Raw genomic sequence first — 19,558 nt, 5'->3', positions numbered from 1 at the left:
CAGGGTGTTCACCAGGGCTTTGTGCTGGGTTCCCTACTTTCCATCATCTACATCCTCCTCCTTGGTCAGATCCTCCACTACTTCAATCTCGACTTCCACTGCTACGCCGAAGGCACCCAGATCTACCTGAGCACCAAATCCCTCCTCAACGCACCTCTGACCCGCATTGAATCCTGCCACATTAAAAACCTGGATGCAACACAACTTCCTCAAGCTAAACAGAGGCAAAATCAAACTCCTTCTCATAGGCACCAAAACCATACTCTGCAAAGTTGGCAACCTCACTCTCACCATTGATGACACCATTGCCCCCCCCCCCCCCCCCCCCTGTGCACGCAACCTTGGCGTCCTCCTGGACTCCACCCTCTCCTTCGACCACTACATCCAACAAACTGTCAAATCCTCATTCTTCAAACCTTCCGTCCTTCCATCCAGCTGAAACTCTCCTTCACACATTCATCACCTCCTGTCTCAACTACTGCAACTCACTACTCTCCAGCATCAACTCAAGCTGTCTCCGTAAGATCCAAATGGTTCAGAACTCTGCAGCCCAACTCCTCACACACACTAAGTCCTGGCAGCACATCACCCCCATCCTCAGTGAACTCCACTGGCTCCCTGTCTCCCAACGCATTAACTACAATATCCTCCTTCTGACCTACAAAGCCCTTCATCACCTTGCCCCCCCCACCTCTCTGACCTTCTTCTCCCCTAGCACCCTACTCGCTCACTCCGTTCCACCACAGCAGGCCACCTTGCCGTTCCCAAGTGCGACACATCACAGTCTTTTCCCTTCTTTAAGCCCCTCCCCCTTCTCTTTCCTACATTTTCTGTTTCTTCCTGTTGTTAGTCTGCCGTTGTCTTGTTTGGATCTCTGTTTTTTGTTTAGTTTTGACAATTGTAAAGCAGCATTGGATCATTGAAAATAGAAGTCCAATATATTATTTTTATTATGATGCATTTCCCTGTGTTTAGTAGGTTACTTGATCACTCTCCATCAGCATTTCCCTAAGTGACACACACACACACACACACACACACACACACACACACACACACACACAGATGTTGCCTTTCATTTTGACCCCAGAATTGATGACAACGAGGATTGTCCCAAGTAATGGCACAATCAATGACTCAAAACAACCCCCTTCGTCTCTTTTCTTCTCTCAAGGAGATTGGACTTCTCATAGGGATCCTATAATTCCATATGTAGTTCAATAGGAATTCCACCTTCCTTTCATGTTTTTGAAGCTACATTTAGACCAAGGCTCTCCAACCCTGTTCCTGGACAACTACTTCCTGTAGGTTTTCACTCCAACCCCAGTTGTAACTAACCTGATTCAACTTATCAACCAGCTAATTATTACAATCAGGTGCACTGGATTAGGGCTGGAGAGAGAACCTACGGGACGGAGATCCCTGATGTAGACAGTACTAAAACAGATAAAGACGTAAGGCAGGAGGACAGATAGTAGGAAAGGTGGTTGTGGGGATTCAACCCACGCCCTTCAGTGCTCTTTTGTATGCTTTGTGTCAGGAGTTTTACATAGCTACATCAATCTCTCTCCTCTCGTTTCCTCTTCTCTCCTCATCTCATTGTCTTCTTGTCCCCTTGCAGTCCCTCCTCAGTATCCCAGGCTCGCCGTTCCTGTCGAGGCACAACAGCAAGAGCAGCATCTTCAGCTTCAAGGGCCGCGGCAAGGACGTGGGCTCGGAGAACGAGTTCGCCGATGACGAGCATAGCACTGTGGAGGAGTGCGAGGAGAGGCGGGACTCCCTGTTCAGCCCGTACCGACGGAGCAGCTACACGGGCTACCACCATGGCGGCGGGAAGAGGAACTCAACGGTGGACTGCAACGGCGTGGTGTCGCTGATCAGTCCGGGGACCGGCGGACGCCTTCTGCCTGAGGTGAAAATAGATAAGGCATCTGCTGACGACAGTGTAAGGAAGTCAATGAGTAACTCAGACCCGTCTCGTCTAGGCATGGCCCCCTCTTTCTCAACTTTCTCTCTTCCCTCACTTTCTTATTCTCTCTGTCTCTCTTCTCAACTTTTTTCTTTGCAAGCCCGTATGTCTGCGCTATCTGCGCTCGCCCTCCTCCCCTGCTCCTAGTGTCTCGTGTATGATATGCTGCCCCCCAACCCAAAGAAGCAAAATAGAGAAACTTTAGTTTACTTTATCAGAAAAACATGTTCTTATTGTTACTTTATAACTGGGGTTTTCAGTGACTTCCAGCATACTGTTGTTTTATATCTCAACGTTTTCATTTTCTCACTCCAAACGGTGTTACATTGCATTGACATTAAAGGGATAGTTCGAGATTTTGGCAACAAGGCCCTTGCTCCTGTATACTTCCAGTCATTGCACTCATGCTAGTTAATAATGGCTCCAGAAACTACCTTCAACTTCATTCAGACTGCACACAGAGACATAATGGTATCCATGAGTTCATCTGACTCTGTGTAAGTAGAAAAAAGGACTTAATTGCCAAAATCTTTAACTATCCCTTTAACATTTTAGTCATTTAGCAAACTGTCTTATCTTAGAGCGACATACAGTCAGTGCATTCAACTAAGATAGGTATAAACAACCACATATAACAGTCATTGTAAGTAAAAACCCTTTTCAAAATAGAGGAAATATTTCCTTCCTTTTCAAACAATCAACAGTGAGCAAACCAAAACAAACAAAACGAGAAAAAAAAACCAATCTTTCTCTCTTGCTAGTAAGCAGCATGGTAGTTTGACCTGCCCTTCTACCAGGTCTTGTACAATGTTTTGAACTAGCCAGCATGATAACAACCAAACTAGTGGCTATGATGTCTATCCTATCCTCTCCTACTCTTTGACTTGGTGCATGCTCGATGCATGACGACTGGAACGACCGCAATCCGAATAGTGTTGCCCCTGTGTTCTCCTAGTGTTCTCCTACAGTAACCAGACTACTCTTCCCTCTATGTTCTCCTCAAATGCTACAGGATTTGTTACAGGACTTGAAGGTGATATTTCAGGGTCAAATAGAAAATGGATTACTATCAGATAGTGTGGAGTTTTGAGTGTGGATGGGGTTAGGGACAGGATAATGCTTGGAAAGTAGAAAAAAGGCTGTGTCTGAAATCTTTCTTGCCTACTACTTAATAAAACAGCATACTGCGCACTAATCATACTACATACTATTTAGAACGTACTGTCTAGTATAAATGTATGCCGTAAGCAACCAATATCAACATACTAGGCTCACCCCATACTGAGAAGGCGTCGTCTAATGCGCAATTGCGTCGTTTCCCGCCACTCCTTCATTTTGGTATAGCGCGTCCTCTTATCTGATTATCAGCTGTTGTCAAACACTCGTGGGTCTGAAAAGGCGCTTTTCTCCCTCAATAGTGTTGCAGCGAATTCTACTAGATATAAAAGGCAAAATTAGTATGACATCCTGGCATTTTAAACCATATGACCTTTTCAAAATGTCACATACTTTAAAACGTTCAATTTTCTTATACTCAATCAGCCTACTATTGAGAACGCAAGTACGGGTATTCGGACACGGTCAAAGTGGCAGCAGTGGAACATTTAGGTAGGGGGACATTTAGTTAGGATGGGTGCGATGTAATGGTGGTTGGAACCTATTTTACACGTTTCAGAGAATAGGTAAGTCACAACGTTAATACCTACACACACAAATGCAAAACACTTCCCTGCTCAATATCAGAATGTTACATTCTTATTCAAGTATTATGTAACTGTCAAATATCCCCATACCACTGCTCCCACACTGGCTGCGTATGACCTGCATGTTTCTAGACACAACATATTCTCAACATCTAGCAACAACAAGACAAATACAGTACTATCCGCTGTGCCAACCAAAGAATGACCAACCTCCAATATGGGCCTAACCACTCCTTCCAATCCAGTCTTGTTACAAGAGCACATCCCTCCCTGGCCAGCGATGGCGCTGTGGGATGGTGTTCATGGTTTGACTACCATCAGTGCTTGATTCTTCTTCTTCCTCCTGGCAGCCCACTACTGAGGTTGAGGTGAAGAAGAAGCTGTCTGGTTCCCTGATGGTGTCTGTGGACCAGCTCAATACCTCCTTCGGAAGGAAAGAGCGGGCCAACAGTGTCATGAGCGTCATCACCAACACACTAGTGGAGGGTACTGTCCCTATACTATTCATACTATTAATTTCCCGACACTAACTAACTAGCTATTTCCATGCTCTATTGTTTTCAGCTGACAGTGTAAACCAAAAAGTTTCAAATCTGATGTCGAAGAAAGGCAGATCTTACTTCCCATATTTTCTTAGTCTAAACCTTAGATGCCCTTTTTTTTGGACAAACAGTTCTTTCTATTTCGCTATTTCTTTTTCTAACTGATTTAAGATAAGATTTTTACGTTACGACTTTATTGATCCCCAAACGGGATTCAACTGAGGTGCCCTTCTCTCTCGTTGGACGAACAGTTCAACATCTCCTATATCTATATCTATATACACTACCGGTCAAACATTTTAGAACACCTACTCACTGAAGGGTTTGTCTTTATTTGTACTATTTTCTACATTGTAGAATATTGGTGAAGACATCAAAACTATGAAATAACAGATATGGAATCACGTAGAAACCGAAAAAGTGTTAAACAAATCAAAATAAATGTGAGATTCTTCAAATTAGCCACCCTTTGCCTTGATGACAGCTTTGCACACTCTTGACATTCTCTCAACCAGCTTCACCTGGAATGCTTTTCCAACAGTCTTGAAGGAGTTCCCACATATGCTGAGCACTTGTTGGCTGCTTTTCCTTCACTCTGCGGTTCGACTCATCCCAAACCATCTCAGTTAGGTTGAGGTTGGGTGATTGTGGAGGCCAGGTCATCTGATGCAGCACTCCATCACTCTCCTTCTTGGTCAAATATCCCTTACACAGCCTGGAGGTGTGGTGGGTCTTTGTTCTGTTGAAAAACAAATGATAGTCCTACCAGATGATAGTCCTGCAGAATGCTGTTGTATCCATGCTGGTTAAGTGTGCCTTGAATTCTAAATAAATCACAGACAGTGTCACCAGTAAAGCACCATCACACCTCCTCCTCCATGCTTTGCGGTGGGAACTGCACATGCGAACATCATCCGTTCACCCACACCGCGTCTCACAAAGACACTGCTGTTGGAACCAAAAATCTCCAACTTGGACTCCCGACCAAATGACAAATTTCCACCGGTCTAATGTCCAAATTTTCCGTATTGACTTACCTTCATGTCTTAAAGTAATGATGGACTGTCATTTCTCTTTGTTTATTTGAGCTGTTCTTGCCATAATATGTACTTGGTCTTTTGTCAAATAGGGCTATCTTCTGTATACCCCCCCTACCTTGTCACAACACAACTGATTGGCTCAAACACATTAAGAAGGAAAGAAATTCCACAAATGAACTTTTAACAAGGCACACCTGTTTATAGAAATGCATTCCAGATGACTACCTCATGAAACTGGTTGAGAGAATGCCAAGAGTGTCCTAAGCTGTCATCAAGGCAAAGGGTGTCTATTTGAAGAATCTCAAAATATTAATTTATTTAGATTTTTTTTAACACTTTTTTGGTTACTACATGATTCCATATTTCTTATTTCATAGTTCTGATGTCTTCACTATTATTCTACAATGTAGAAAATAGTACAAATAAAGAAAAACCCTTGTATGAGTAGGTATTCTAAAACTATTGCTTGTCATTCTTGTACTTACAGACACACTGCATGACATACATATTAGTATTACTACATAAACAGAACATATTATCATTATTTTATAACATGTATCTCTGTTTTCTTTCAAATACTTTGAGTGTTTCCTTAAGCCTGGCTGTAGCACCAGGTGGGCAGGGACAGGATACGCGCTGTTGGAGACTATTCTATTATTTGGAGTTTTGATATATTCCTTTCCTGGTGTGGTCTCTTAATCAATTTTCTCAGAACTGGAGGAGTCTCAGCGTAGTTGTCCACCTTGCTGGTATAAGTTCTCCAACATCTTCCTCATCTGGGAGTGTTGTCCCATCTGGCTGAAGATCAAGGAGATTGTCAACCTGATCGTCATGGACCCTTTCGTGGACCTGGCCATCACCATCTGTATCGTCCTCAACACCCTCTTCATGGCCATGGAGCACTACCCCATGACCCCGCACTTTGAGGAGGTGCTGTCTGTGGGAAATCTGGTGAGGATCTCTTTTTTTTTGTGTGTGTGTGTGTGGTATTTTACAGCCGTTATAAGCTGGTACTTAACGGAGCATTTTTTAACCTCATATTCACATGTAGACACTGGTATGGCGCTGTAGATAATGAATATGAGGTTAAAAAAGTGGCGAAGTACCACTTTAAAAAGTACTTTAAGCTGGTACTTCAAGTTAGTACTTACCTAGTATTTATATGGTATTAACTTAGAAAGTATATGGTAACATTAGACACTTTCTAGTATTTAGCTCAAATAATTCAACCCACTTGATAGAACAGTCAGTAGAGAGGACGGGAAAGACAGGAGGAGAGTGTGTGTGTCAGACAGATTCATACGTGTGCACCAGGGGGCGGCCACACTAACTGCGAGCTAGACCACGATGTGACCACCGCAGGCCTCTCTCTCAACTCTCTGTCTTGTTTCCATTGTATATCCCATCATTGATAGTGTGTTCATTAAAAAACTGAACAGAATCTGGCATGTGATCATTATCTCGTCCTTGTCGTGGTGCGTTGACAATGACATCTCCTCCTATAAGATCTATTCGCTTGTCGTCTGCTGAGAGAGCTGTGTTATTTTGGTACACATAATTGGCAGTTCTTTCATTGGCTATTCAAAGCTAAATGAAAACGTTCCCGGACCCCCTACCTACAGTGTCCCTGAATCTATACACATCATCCTTGTGTCTTTCTCCTCTCTGCTCCTCTCCTCTCTCCTTCTCTCCCCCCTCCTCTCTCCCCATTTCTTACATGGGGCTGGTCTGTATACTGTAGGAGTCTCTCTCTCTCTCTCTGTCCTTTTTCCTTTCTCTCAACCCCCCTTATCATATGATTCTTCTGTGCTGCTATTTCCTTGTCCCATGCAGCAATCTGCTTCTCGCTGCCTGCTCTGTCTCTGTGCTGCATGCCAGGCTGGTGGGTGGCCCACATTAATATTTTATGCTGTCTGATCGATGAGCTCCCCTAAAATGGTGCCTGAAGAACGGCTCTTTCTTTCTGAAATCCCAACCTGGCCCTTTTTACAATTAGCATTTCTACAGGAACTGAGTCAAATTCCTGAGCTGCACATACGGTTTCAGCATATTGCTTAGGGCCTTAAGCCTACTAGCTAATGCAAGCTAAAGCTATAGCAACTAGCTGATGCTGTTATCATGGATCCTATTAGAATTTCCACAGAAACACAGTAAAAGTAGAGCTAATGCACATAGGATTTTACTGTCTAGTTAGCATGTGAGCTAAAGCTACTAGTTCATGTTGTTAGCATGGATAGCATATTAGTAGAACACAGTCTCTCTTTCTGTAGTATGGTTAGGATATTGATATTAGCGGTTTGATCAATTTACAGCAGCTGGAAAATGTATAACTTTCAGTCAATTGTGAGATCAGTCTTTTACATATTAGACCAGTGTGTGTTTGTTGTGAAATAATTTGTGATATTCAGCATCGGCAGTGTGTGTGTGTTCTGTTAGAGGTATTTTCATTCATGGGTTGGGTATAACCTTGAAGCATGAGTCATCTTCACGCACACAAATGCTCTCATGGACACACACACACACACACACACACACACACACACACACACACACACACACACACACACACACACGCGCACATAAACACTGCCCGGCCACGCCTTGATTTATGGACACCCAGGGTGTTACATCAGCTGACTCCATGATTAACTGTGACCTTTAGCCATTCATTAGACTCATTAGCAGAACACAGAGGTGTCACAGTGGCCTTACTGACTTCAGAGCAGCTGTAAGGAATGGAAAGTAAGGATTTTAAGCACTGACTAGCCGGGCTAGTAAAACACAATTTCTACTAGCTTAGGTGACATTCTGCTAGCCAAATGTCTGCCCTGTGATGAAAATGTCACTGTCCTAAGGGAGCTAGTTTAGCACATTATGAATGTGAAGGCAGACTACACAAGGGTCTTCTTCAGACAGAGAAACGCACGCCACGGAGACATTGGAAATGCATTCAAAGAGACTCCAGAAAGCGTTCTTGAATCTTAATTGAAGTAAGTGCTAGCCTCTTGCTAGTGGGCTGATCTTAATTTCCATCTAAGGTAGTGCTCACCGCTAACTTTTTGAAAGAATTATCGTACCAGTTCCTACAGTACGTCTGACCTCTGTTTGTCACTTTGGAAGGTAAATGTTTCCATAGCAGCTACTCTAACTGACCTCTGACCTCTATTTGTCCCTGCCAGGTGTTCACAGGGATCTTTGCTGTGGAGATGTTTGCCAAGCTGGTTGCCATGGATCCTTACTACTACTTCCAGGAAGGGTGGAACTGCTTTGATGGCTTCATTGTGACCCTATCGTTAGTGGAGCTGGCATTGGCTGACGTGGAGGGCCTGTCCGTGCTCAGATCATTCCGATTGGTAATCTCTCTTTTAGCCCCGTCCTCCCCCCAAATGTACGTGTCTGTCAGTTGTGTACACAAATCATATCAATTCCACAGTGTGCATTGATTCACGTGCTGAATGATTACATGGTGTTGCTCAACTACAGCACTGTCTGTTGTAGTGATACATTTACTTGTATGCAATACAACTTACTCTATATACTGCCTTACTAGTCTATGTACTGCTAGTTTTCATAATGACTACTTCTGCTCTATCAATTATCATACCAATACCCCAAGAGCCATTTCCGCAACCAGAACTATTGATCACTCAAACCCCCAGCTGCTAATGAGTATTTTCCTCTCTCCCTTCTTCCATCATTCTCACATCCTCTCTTCCCCCCTCTCTCTCTCTCTTCCTCCCTCCCATCTCCATCACTCTCTTCCATGCCCCTCTCCCTCAGCTAAGAGTGTTTAAACTGGCCAAGTCATGGCCCACACTCAACATGCTGATCAAGATCATCGGTAACTCTGTTGGCGCCCTGGGAAACCTGACCCTCGTCTTAGCGCTCATCGTCTTCATCTTTGCCGTGGTCGGCATGCAGCTGTTCGGCAAGAACTACAAAGACTGTGTGTGTAAGATCGCCCTGGACTGTAAGCTGCCCCGCTGGCACATGCACGACTTCTTCCACTCGTTCCTGATGGTGTTCCGGGTGCTGTGCGGGGAGTGGATCGAGACCATGTGGGACTGTATGGAGGTGGCCGGACAGGGCATGTGTCTCATCGTCTTCATGATGGTCATGGTCATCGGGAACTTGGTGGTAAGTGTCCCCAGAGTGTATCTTTGTATACAATACTAGCCTTCCTGATGGTCCTCAAACCCCAGTCGCCATAACCGAGGGCGGTGACCGTAATCGCCGGCCCAAGAAACGTAACTCCCTGGGAGCAGTTTGCCGTCTTATGAACGGCAGGTTCGTTGCACTACACATACCAGGTCCCATGTGTACACACATCTCCGTTGGCCATACCAGTTCCACCCTTACGTCTGACCCAGTGTGTGCCTGATTCTCCTCCCTACAGGTGTTGAACCTTTTCCTTGCCTTGCTGCTGTCCTCGTTCAGCGCAGACAACTTAGCCGCAACAGATGACGACGGAGAGATGAACAACCTTCAGATCTCCGTCATCCGCATCAAGAAGGGCATCGCCTGGTTCAAGATCAAGCTGGCAGAGTTGGTGCTCAGCTTGACCAAGAAGCCGCCGGTGGAGGATGAACAGAAACCTTTAGACGACATGTACAACAAGAAACTGAACTGTATCGCCAACCACAGTGGTGTGGATATCAACCGCGACCTGGACTACACCAAGAATGGTAACGGCACCACTAGTGGTATAGGGAGCAGCGTCGGGAAGTACATGATCGACGAGGACCACATGTCCTTCATCCACAACCCGAACCTGACCGTGTGCGTTCCCATCGCGGTCGGAGAGTCCGACTTCGAGAACCTCAACACCGAGGACTTCAGTAGCGAGTCGGAGAACGAGAACAGCAAAGAGGTGAGTGAACAGAGAGTTAGTTAGCCACATGTTTAATGCACATGTCGCCATGAGATCCTGGTACCTCAATATGGCTCTGATGAAAAGTAGCACATGGCCAGGAATAGGGTGCCATTTTAGACAAACCCATAGTTTGTCTCTTGATAATGATGTTGTGGTAATGTTGTGGTAATGACGCAGGAGGTCATTTGAAGATTATGTTGTAGTAACGTTGTGGTGTTTTTGCAGGGGGTAAGTAACGTTGTGGTTATGTTGTAATGTTGCAGCGATGCAGTAATGTTGCATGGGGGGGTAATGTTGTGGTCGCCAAATGGTGTGGTTATGTTGTGGTAATGTTGCATTAATGTTGTGGTAATGTTGTGGTACTGCTTTGGTAATGTTGCGGCAGTCTTATTGTAGTGTTGCGGTAATGTTGTATCAATGCTGTGGTAATGTTGAGGTAATCTTATTGTAATGTTGTGGTGATGTTGTAGTAATGCATTGCTCCATGGTTGCTGTTTTGTGGTCTCCTGGCGGTAAAGCACGGGTGTGGTCACCAGTTTAACATTAGTTTCCGCTGCCCAAGGCTCTTATGTAACTCCATTACTCATATATACACACACTCATATAGTAATGGCTACAGCCGTGGATGAAATGGATATCTGCTGACCTGTTTTTTCTTTTTCTTCTTAAAACGTTGCCAATACATTTAGCAGTATGGCTAGAGTGGAGGGTTATTTGATATTCCACCCCTGTAGGCTACAGTACGTCTTAAATCTGTGGCATGTCACAATGTTAGGAATTGCAGTCGGCTGCTGTGGCTTTGATATTTACAGTTAAGCCTCATCGTCTGTAGTTTCGCATTTTAAGGCAACTTGAATCGCTCATTGGAGGCTCTGGTTTAAAATCTAGGGCTCGCTAATGTAATGTAAAGTCCAGGTGAATTACAACCAGGTCATTGGTACTCTGCTAGTCATGGCATGTGTTTCCTCAAGGTCATTTAGAACGCGTCGAGCATGACAGATCACACACTCAGCATGTGGACATGGGTAGACGCAACTCATTGTGTGTCCAGAATGTATCTTAGGCCCCAGGACCATGTCTACATCATCTTCTTCTTCATCCTTTAATCTCTGTATCGTCATCTGTCTGTCTACCTATATGAAGCCTCAGGGAGGTAGCTATTTATACATCGAGACAGGAAGTGAGACCCGCTGTAATGCACGCAGCAGTATGTATGAATGGCTGTGAGAGAGGCTTTGCCGTTTGTCATGTCTCTCTCTCTCTCTCTCTCGTCTGTCTCTCTCTGTGTACCAAGAACCCAGGATCCATTGCTGCCGACAGGGCTATTGATCAGTCAACCTGCTGCTGATGATTTGTTGTCTCTCTGTCCCTTGTCCTGTCATTCTCTCTCTGTGTGTTTTTGTGTCTGTGTGTCTCTCTGTCGCTCGCTCTTTGTCCCTCTCTCGCTCCGCGTCTGTCTGTATCTCTGTGCATGTGCGTCTGTCTGTGTGTGTAGCTGGACGACACCAGCTCATCGGAGGGCAGCACCATAGACATCAAGCCTGATGTGGAGGTGGAGGCGGTGGTGGTGGAGGCTGTGGAAGAGTACCTAGACCCAGAAAACTGTTGGACACCTGGTAGGACTGCACCTTGCTCTTCCTTGTCCCGCCCCTCTGTGCCCTGCCCCGCCCCTCCCTGCTCTGCCACTCTGAACCACTCCTTGCCCTCCCTGCCCTAAACCATACCCTGACACTCCCTTGTGCCCCTCCCTGCCCTGCTCCTCCCAGTTTGTAATTCATACATTATTTTCAATGTTTTAGTAACGGTGTGATGTTGTGTGTTTGCTCCTGTCCCCTTCCGTACAGAGTGTATTATCAAGTATCCATGCTGCGACGTGCCCATCACTCACGGGTGGGGAAAATATTGGTGGTTCCTGAGAAAGACATGCTATCTAATTGTGGAGCATAACTGGTTCGAAACCGTCATTATCTTTATGATCCTACTCAGTAGTGGGGCCCTGGTAAGTCACAGTGTGGAACGTTAACACACACACAAAAAAATGCATGTTCACACACAGTGAGACAGAGAGGCTTTGGTCAAAAGGTGTGCGCTAGACAATAGTGTAGGGTGCCATTTCGGATGCAGAAAGGAGGTTGAGTGTGAGTGGAGAAGGTTGGCTATTTAAGGGCTGTGTTTCTCTCTGACTGGCTTTGAGGACATAGGACACAACATGGAGTGGTGCGGTCAGCAGGCCCAGTCACTGAAAAGGGTGGGAGGGAGGGGCCAAGCTGAAGCATCCCAGCCAGTCACTGTACTAAGAAGGGGGGGCGGGCAGGAGCATCTCAGCCAGTCACTGTACTAAGAAGGGTGGGGGATGGGCCAGGCAGGAGCATCTCAGCCAGTCACTGTACTAAGGAGGGTGGGGGTAGGGGCCAGGCAGGAGCATCTCAGCCAGTCACTGTACTAAGAAGGGTGGGGGGATGGGCCAGGCAGGAGCATCTCAGCCAGTCACTGTACTAAGAAGGGTGGGGGGATGGGCCAGGCAGGAGCATCTCAGCCAGTCACTGTACTAAGGAGGGTGGGGGTAGGGGCCAGGCAGGAGCATCTCAGCCAGTCACTGTTCTAAGGAGGGTGGGGGGTAGGGGCCAGGCAGGAGCATCTCAGCCAGTCACTGTACTAAGAAGGGTGGGAGGATGGGCCAGGCAGGAGCATCTTAGCCAGTCACTGTTCTAAGGAGGGTGGGGGTAGGGGCCAGGCAGGAGCATTTCAGCCAGTCACTGTACTAAGAAGGGTGGGAGGATGGGCCAGACAGGAGCATCTCAGCCAGTCACTGTACTAAGAAGGGTGGGGGGATGGGGCAGGCAGGAGCATCTCAGCCAGTCACTGTACTAAGAAGGGTGGGGGGATGGGCCAGGCAGGAGCATCTCAGCCAGTCACTGTACTAAGGAGGGTGGGGGTAGGGGCCAGGCAGGAGCATCTCAGCCAGTCACTGTACTAAGAAGGGTGGGAGGATGGGCCAGGCAGGAGCATCTTAGCCAGTCACTGTTCTAAGGAGGGTGGGGGTAGGGGCCAGGCAGGAGCATTTCAGCCAGTCACTGTACTAAGAAGGGTGGGAGGATGGGCCAGACAGGAGCATCTCAGCCAGTCACTGTACTAAGAAGGGTGGGGGGATGGGCCAGGCAGGAGCATCTCAGCCAGTCACTGTACTAAGAAGGGTGGGGGGATGGGCCAGGCAGGAGCATCTCAGCCAGTCACTGTACTAAGGAGGGTGGGGGGAGGGGCCAGGCAGGAGCATCTCAGACAGTCACTGTTCTAAGGAGGGTGGGGGTAGGGGCCAGGCAGGAGCATCTCAGCCAGTCACTGTACTAAGAAGGGTGGGGGGATGGGCCAGGCAGGAGCATCTCAGCCAGTCACTGTACTAAGAAGGGTGGGGGGGATGGGCCAGGCAGGAGCATCTCAGCCAGTCACTGTACTAAGGAGGGTGGGGGTAGGGGCCAGGCAGGAGCATCTCAGCCAGTCACTGTTCTAAGGAGGGTGGGGGTAGGGGCCAGGCAGGAGCATCTCAGCCAGTCACTGTACTAAGAAGGGTGGGAGGATGGGCCAGGCAGGAGCATCTTAGCCAGTCACTGTTCTAAGGAGGGTGGGGGTAGGGGCCAGGCAGGAGCATTTCAGCCAGTCACTGTACTAAGAAGGGTGGGAGGATGGGCCAGACAGGAGCATCTCAGCCAGTCACTGTACTAAGAAGGGTGGGGGGGATGGGCCAGGCAGGAGCATCTCAGCCAGTCACTGTACTAAGAAGGGTGGGGGGGATGGGCCAGGCAGGAGCATCTCAGCCAGTCACTGTACTAAGGAGGGTGGGGGTAGGGGCCAGGCAGGAGCATCTCAGCCAGTCACTGTTCTAAGGAGGGTGGGGGTAGGGGCCAGGCAGGAGCATCTCAGCCAGTCACTGTACTAAGAAGGGTGGGAGGATGGGCCAGGCAGGAGCATCTTAGCCAGTCACTGTTCTAAGGAGGGTGGGGGTAGGGGCCAGGCAGGAGCATCTCAGCCAGTCACTGTACTAAGAAGGGTGGGAGGATGGGCCAGACAGGAGCATCTCAGCCAGTCACTGTACAAAGAAGGGTGGGGGGATGGGCCAGGCAGGAGCATCTTAGCCAGTCACTGTACTAAGGAGGGTGGGGGAGGGGCCAGGCAGGAGCATCTCAGCCAGTCACTGTACTAAGAAGGGTGGGAGGATGGGCCAGGCAGGAGCATCTCAGCCAGTCACTGTACTAAGAAGGGTGGGAGGATGGGCCAGGCAGGAGCATCTCAGCCAGTCACTGTTCTAAGAAGGGTGGGGGGATGGGCCAGGCAGGAGCATCTCAGCCAGTCACTGTTCTAAGAAGGGTGGGGGATGGGCCAGACAGGAGCATCTCAGCCAGTCACTGTTCTAAGAAGGGGGGATGGGCCAGGCAGGAGCATCTCAGCCAGTCACTGTACTAAGAAGGGTGGGAGGAGGGGCCAGGCAGGAGCATCTCAGCCTGTCACTGTTCTAAGGAGAGGGGGGGGGGGGGTGACTGCCATTTGAGACACATATGGACTCTCTCTGTGATTAATGGACTGTACCATTTATCTGAGAGGGGATCTAATGGACTGTGTGATTTATCAGATAGGATAGGCGGGGGGAATCTATTTCTGGGGCCAAGGGAGCTATGTCCTCAGGCATGACGTCAAATCAGCAGGAATGGAATAGTGTAATCAATACTACATTTTCCTGGGAATTTTAAATATTCTTTTTTTGTCATGATTGAGCAACAGTACTGTTGCTGTGTACATTTTCATCACTTTTAATGTAAATAGTCTGTTGACTTTATTGTGTCTCTAATCCTCCATGATTTGTTTTATATTCATTGTTGTACTTATATGGCTGAGGCAAATGATAGGCTATGTATTTAAAATCTGTCAATAAATTAATCAATCCCAGAGCATGTTCGTTTTACCCACCAATTCAGCTGAAGATAACCGTGTATGTGTGCCCCCCCCTCAGGCTTTTGAGGATGTGTACATCCAGCAGAGGAAGACCATCAGGACCATCTTGGAATACGCCGACAGTGTGTTCACATACATCTTTATCCTAGAGATGTTGCTCAAGTGGGTCGCCTACGGATTCCACAAGTACTTCACCAACGCCTGGTGCTGGCTCGACTTCTTTATTGTCGATGTAAGTAACATTTTCTGGTTCTTTATGGTAGATTTGGTAGCCATTTTGTATAGGCAGGATAGGAGGCTAGGACCTTAGAAATAGAATTGACTTGAATGGGGAGGCCCATTCTAGGAATTCTATTTCTATGGCAACCGCACTCTGTTGAAGCAACATACTATACTGTGTACATTCTAAAACACTGCCTGTCATGTAGAGTTACAGTGAAAAACACACATTGTTATGTAAAAATAGATATATTCCATATATTATATATAGGGCCTACGGCGTGCTTTCAGCCACACAGTACACTGTTAAAGTAGCTGTCCAGTGTTTCCAGATTTCTATGAAATATGATCTATAATTAATTACAATATGAGTGAAATATTTTTCCTTCCAAATCTTTTTTTATTAAGTATGTTTGAAAAGCAGCTTTTTTTGTGTTTGAATGGTGTGGGCGTACACAAACAACAGAAATATTTTTTATGACAAGTAAACAGCTGATTGGCCAGTTCAGCCAATGAGACGTCTCAGACAAAAACATTATGTCATACTCTATGAGGAAATGGAAGAAGAAAAATTAAACGGTCTGTTTGTGACACAAGTTTGAGTTTTTTTCCTCTAATTTATGCTTTGGCAACAAATATGACTATAGGACGAGTTAACATCTCGATTTGAGTATGAGTTAACAGATGATGTGTTTTTAAAAGTGAGATTTTCACTGGACAGTTACTTTAAGTTATCCCTTATAGAGGTATTCGGTACTGTGATTCCTAACATAGGTTTCTGTCTAACAGGGTGTGGTGTGGTATGGTAGGGTTGAGAGGACAAGATAGAGTAGTAAAACGAACAGCAACTTCATGTTACGCAATGGGTGAGAAGACATGATGATATTCACATTAACAGAAAGTGTAGGATTCATCAATCTTACAATATCCAATATCCATATCCCAAGAGAACATGGAAGTGTTTACTATACCATGAGTTAGTCCATCAATTTTAAGTGAATCTATGTCTCTTCACCACTTGCATCTCCATGAAGTAATTTCTCTCTCTCTCTGTTTACTTGGTTTCTTGTCAATCTGCAATGCTTGAATATGAACGGCAGTTCTCTGTTTGTGAGTTTGGCTATTATGTGCCTTCGTGTGCGATGAAGCAAGGAATTGTGCGCTTTCTGTTTCCCCATCATGTGCAAATAGAAACCAATTCTATTGTTTTATGACATAACAGCGGTAAGTAAAATGATTCAAATTTGATGACAATGATATTGGAATGTGAATGCTGGTAGCTAAGCAGCAGTACAAATTGGAATCAATCAGCCAATCAATAACCAAGATTATTGATCAACATATTCAAGCAATGCTCAGCAACAACAGGGTATGCGTCCTCTACTGTCCTCTACCGTGTCTCTACTGTGTCCTCTGCTGTGTCTCTGACCTGTCTACAGTGCAATCTACTGTATGTCTAATGTACTGGATGTCTTTTATATCTCTGTGTTATTGGTCATTCTCTGCCCCTTCTGGGACACAACTCTTGACAGTCTTTGGCACAGTGGAATTTCTTTAATTCTGTTATTCAATTCTAAGTTGATTAATTCATTCTCAATGAATCCAGGACCATTGAATTGATTAGTTATGGGAATGATAATTCACGGTTGGTTGCTTTAACAGTAATATATATATATATATATATATATATATATATATATATATAAAACAGGCAGAGAAATTCCTTCAGACTTGAAAGTTGACGCCTCAGCAAGGGGCATTGAGTAATGTCATGGTGCCAAGATATGATCCAATCCCCTGACTGAACTGTGTCTGTGGTGTGGAAATCCTGCTTCGGTGGTCAGATTTGGCCAATGACCTTGGTTATTACCTTGTCATTGGAAAGATGAAGAAGCTCTCTTCTGTGTGTTGTTGAACTCTTACCTCTGTCCTTGAACTAACCACCTCTCAACAGTCGCCGACACACTGTTTGTGTGGTCCAGACCAAGCCATCTCTGTCTGACAGGAGTTCTATCTGACCCCTAATGGTTGGAGGTTAGATATGATCAGTGGAGGCTGGTGAGGGAAGGACGGCTCATAGTAATAGATGGAATGGAATGGTATCAAACACATTGATGGAATTACGTGTTTGATACCATTCCGTTGCAGCCATTACCGTGAGCCCGTCCTCCAATTTAAAGTGCCACCAGCCGCCACTGGAGATGATACAGTATGAGAATGTGACTGTTGACCCCATAGAGATCCTGTGATTCTCTATGTATTTCCGTGGTTGACCCATCTATTCTTAAACACCGAACAAACACTGCTGAGACGCACCGAAAAGACAAACGGCGAAAAACAGCGGGTGGCCGTGCTCTGTTAGCGAACACCTGCTGGGTGTCAACGAACGGTGGTGATACAATATGTAGACTCGAAATGAACAGAAAATGACGCCCGCCCGCTGTTTTTAGCCGTTGGTAGTCATGGTGTGTTTTGGCCTTTACGGTCACAGTATGCTTGACTTTACAATAGGCTGTATTGATTGGCATCAGCCATTGTCAGAGTTAAAGGCATGTTCTACCAATCTCATTTTAGTACAGTTACTTCCTTTTCATGCCTTTTAAAGTGACATTGTTACTCAGTAAATCCCTAAGGAATAATCAACTTGAATTAATTACAGTCTTTTTGCTAACTATTTTCAGTCGTTGTTAATGTCAAACATGTTCCAGATATGGTGCTGTTTTATGTACAGTAGTAACTGAGGTAGAATATAGTTAACACTAACCTAAAACGTACCGTAGTTTACAAAACAATCATGTAAAACACAAGACACAAGTTCTACCTAAATCTAATTGAAGTCCTATATGTACCCCACAGAGTTAGTGACCCCTCTATGGACTGACTGACTCCAATGTAACCCACGACCCAGAGACATTGATATACACTACAATAGAGTTAGGTGGTGAGTTTGGTGCCACTATGGGGTTCTATCAGAACACTTCACCAAACTCTGTATATTGATGGCTCTACCACGCCCCTCCCCAACCCCTTCTTTACCCACAACCCTCGGCTTCAGCCCGAGCCAACAGGGTTGTGATGCACAGAGCTGCAGTGTGTTCATTGTTGCGGTGTGAACCAACACTTGGGATGGTCGTATGGTATGGGGGCCGACAATTCCCTCCCAAGCTGTCAATGTTTTACAACAAAGTGTGACATACCCCCACCCCCTATCCCCCTCCCTCCCTCGACCCAACCCCCACCCCCCTCCCGTCCTCCTTAAAGTCTTACGCTTCCTCTTACCCCAGGAATGTTGTGAGTGACCTTTGACCTTGTGCTGAGGTGATGATGTAATGATGGTGGCAGCCAGTTGGTAAGTTTGGTCCTCCAGACTGGCAAACAAGCAGTCAGTCCCTCTTAAAATGCTGCTGTGCCTCACCGAGTCTAGGTCGTCCTGGGTAGTCCGTCTGTTTGTGGCCTGTCTGTGACTCTACTGTCTGTCATTGTCACTGTGATGTCTGTGGTTTGGTTTGGAGTTAACCACGTCTCTCTGTGGGCACCATCAGAAGGGGGACACCATCATTGCTTAAGTTTATACGAGCATGAATTACTCTCTGTGTGTGTGTGCGTGTTTATCTGTTCCACATACCTTTTGTGTTTTGATATATTTCTGTTGAGTTATATTTTCATTGGCCTCTGTGGTTCTTGATTTGTATTTTAGAAATGTGAATAGCAAATGTGATACAGTAGAATTACTATGAGAAGACAGAATAACTTACTGGGCCCTTGCATTGTTTAGCCATACATTACTTACCTCTAGACTATTTGGTCCAAAAGTTGAAGAATAGATTTTTGATCAAATCAGGTGCTTAACATTGTTGAGAAAACAGTCAGTTACAGTACACCGCTATCTTAATGACACTATCTTAATAATACAGTACAGTATTTCTTTGGATACCAACGTTTTTATGCAGGACTCAGTACTCTTCAATTATATAACCACAGTGCTGTAAGGTAGAATCTAGATCAAAACAAATCCTTCTAGTAAAGCTAGTAGCCAGTCGAGTTTGGGGATGGAGTCGTTACGTAATAGCGGAATGAGGCTGGATCCATCCATCCATCCTTTTATTTTATAAGACATTTAGCCATTTTCATCATTGTTGTTTTTGTTCTGTTTGATTTTAGTTTCCGTTGTCTTTCTGTTTTTCTTTCTGTTTCTGTTCCACTGTTCCTCATTGGATCACAGCCCAGAGATGTGATTGGCCTTGCCTTGCAGAGCTCGACGCTGATTC

The 19,558-nt window shown here is 45.7% G+C and overlaps 1 protein-coding gene across 1 annotated transcript in view; it reads left to right on the top strand.

The window, feature by feature from the left end:
* The window catches only part of LOC115102663 (sodium channel protein type 8 subunit alpha-like), a 90,523-nt gene that overhangs the window by 52,055 nt on the left and 18,910 nt on the right, over positions 1 to 19,558 (top strand). The window contains exons 12-20 of the mRNA XM_065005528.1: positions 1,622 to 1,961; positions 3,994 to 4,158; positions 5,967 to 6,205; positions 8,434 to 8,607; positions 9,035 to 9,391; positions 9,651 to 10,124; positions 11,623 to 11,743; positions 11,972 to 12,126; positions 15,130 to 15,303. Coding sequence (XP_064861600.1) covers positions 1,622 to 1,961; positions 3,994 to 4,158; positions 5,967 to 6,205; positions 8,434 to 8,607; positions 9,035 to 9,391; positions 9,651 to 10,124; positions 11,623 to 11,743; positions 11,972 to 12,126; positions 15,130 to 15,303 — 2,199 coding nt within the window. The remainder of the gene's footprint in view (positions 1 to 1,621; positions 1,962 to 3,993; positions 4,159 to 5,966; positions 6,206 to 8,433; positions 8,608 to 9,034; positions 9,392 to 9,650; positions 10,125 to 11,622; positions 11,744 to 11,971; positions 12,127 to 15,129; positions 15,304 to 19,558) is intronic.

Source organism: Oncorhynchus nerka, linkage group LG20, assembly GCF_034236695.1.
Source record: "Oncorhynchus nerka isolate Pitt River linkage group LG20, Oner_Uvic_2.0, whole genome shotgun sequence".
In the NCBI taxonomy this organism is placed as follows: domain Eukaryota; kingdom Metazoa; phylum Chordata; class Actinopteri; order Salmoniformes; family Salmonidae; genus Oncorhynchus; species Oncorhynchus nerka.
This window is presented reverse-complemented; position numbering and strand designations above follow the sequence as displayed.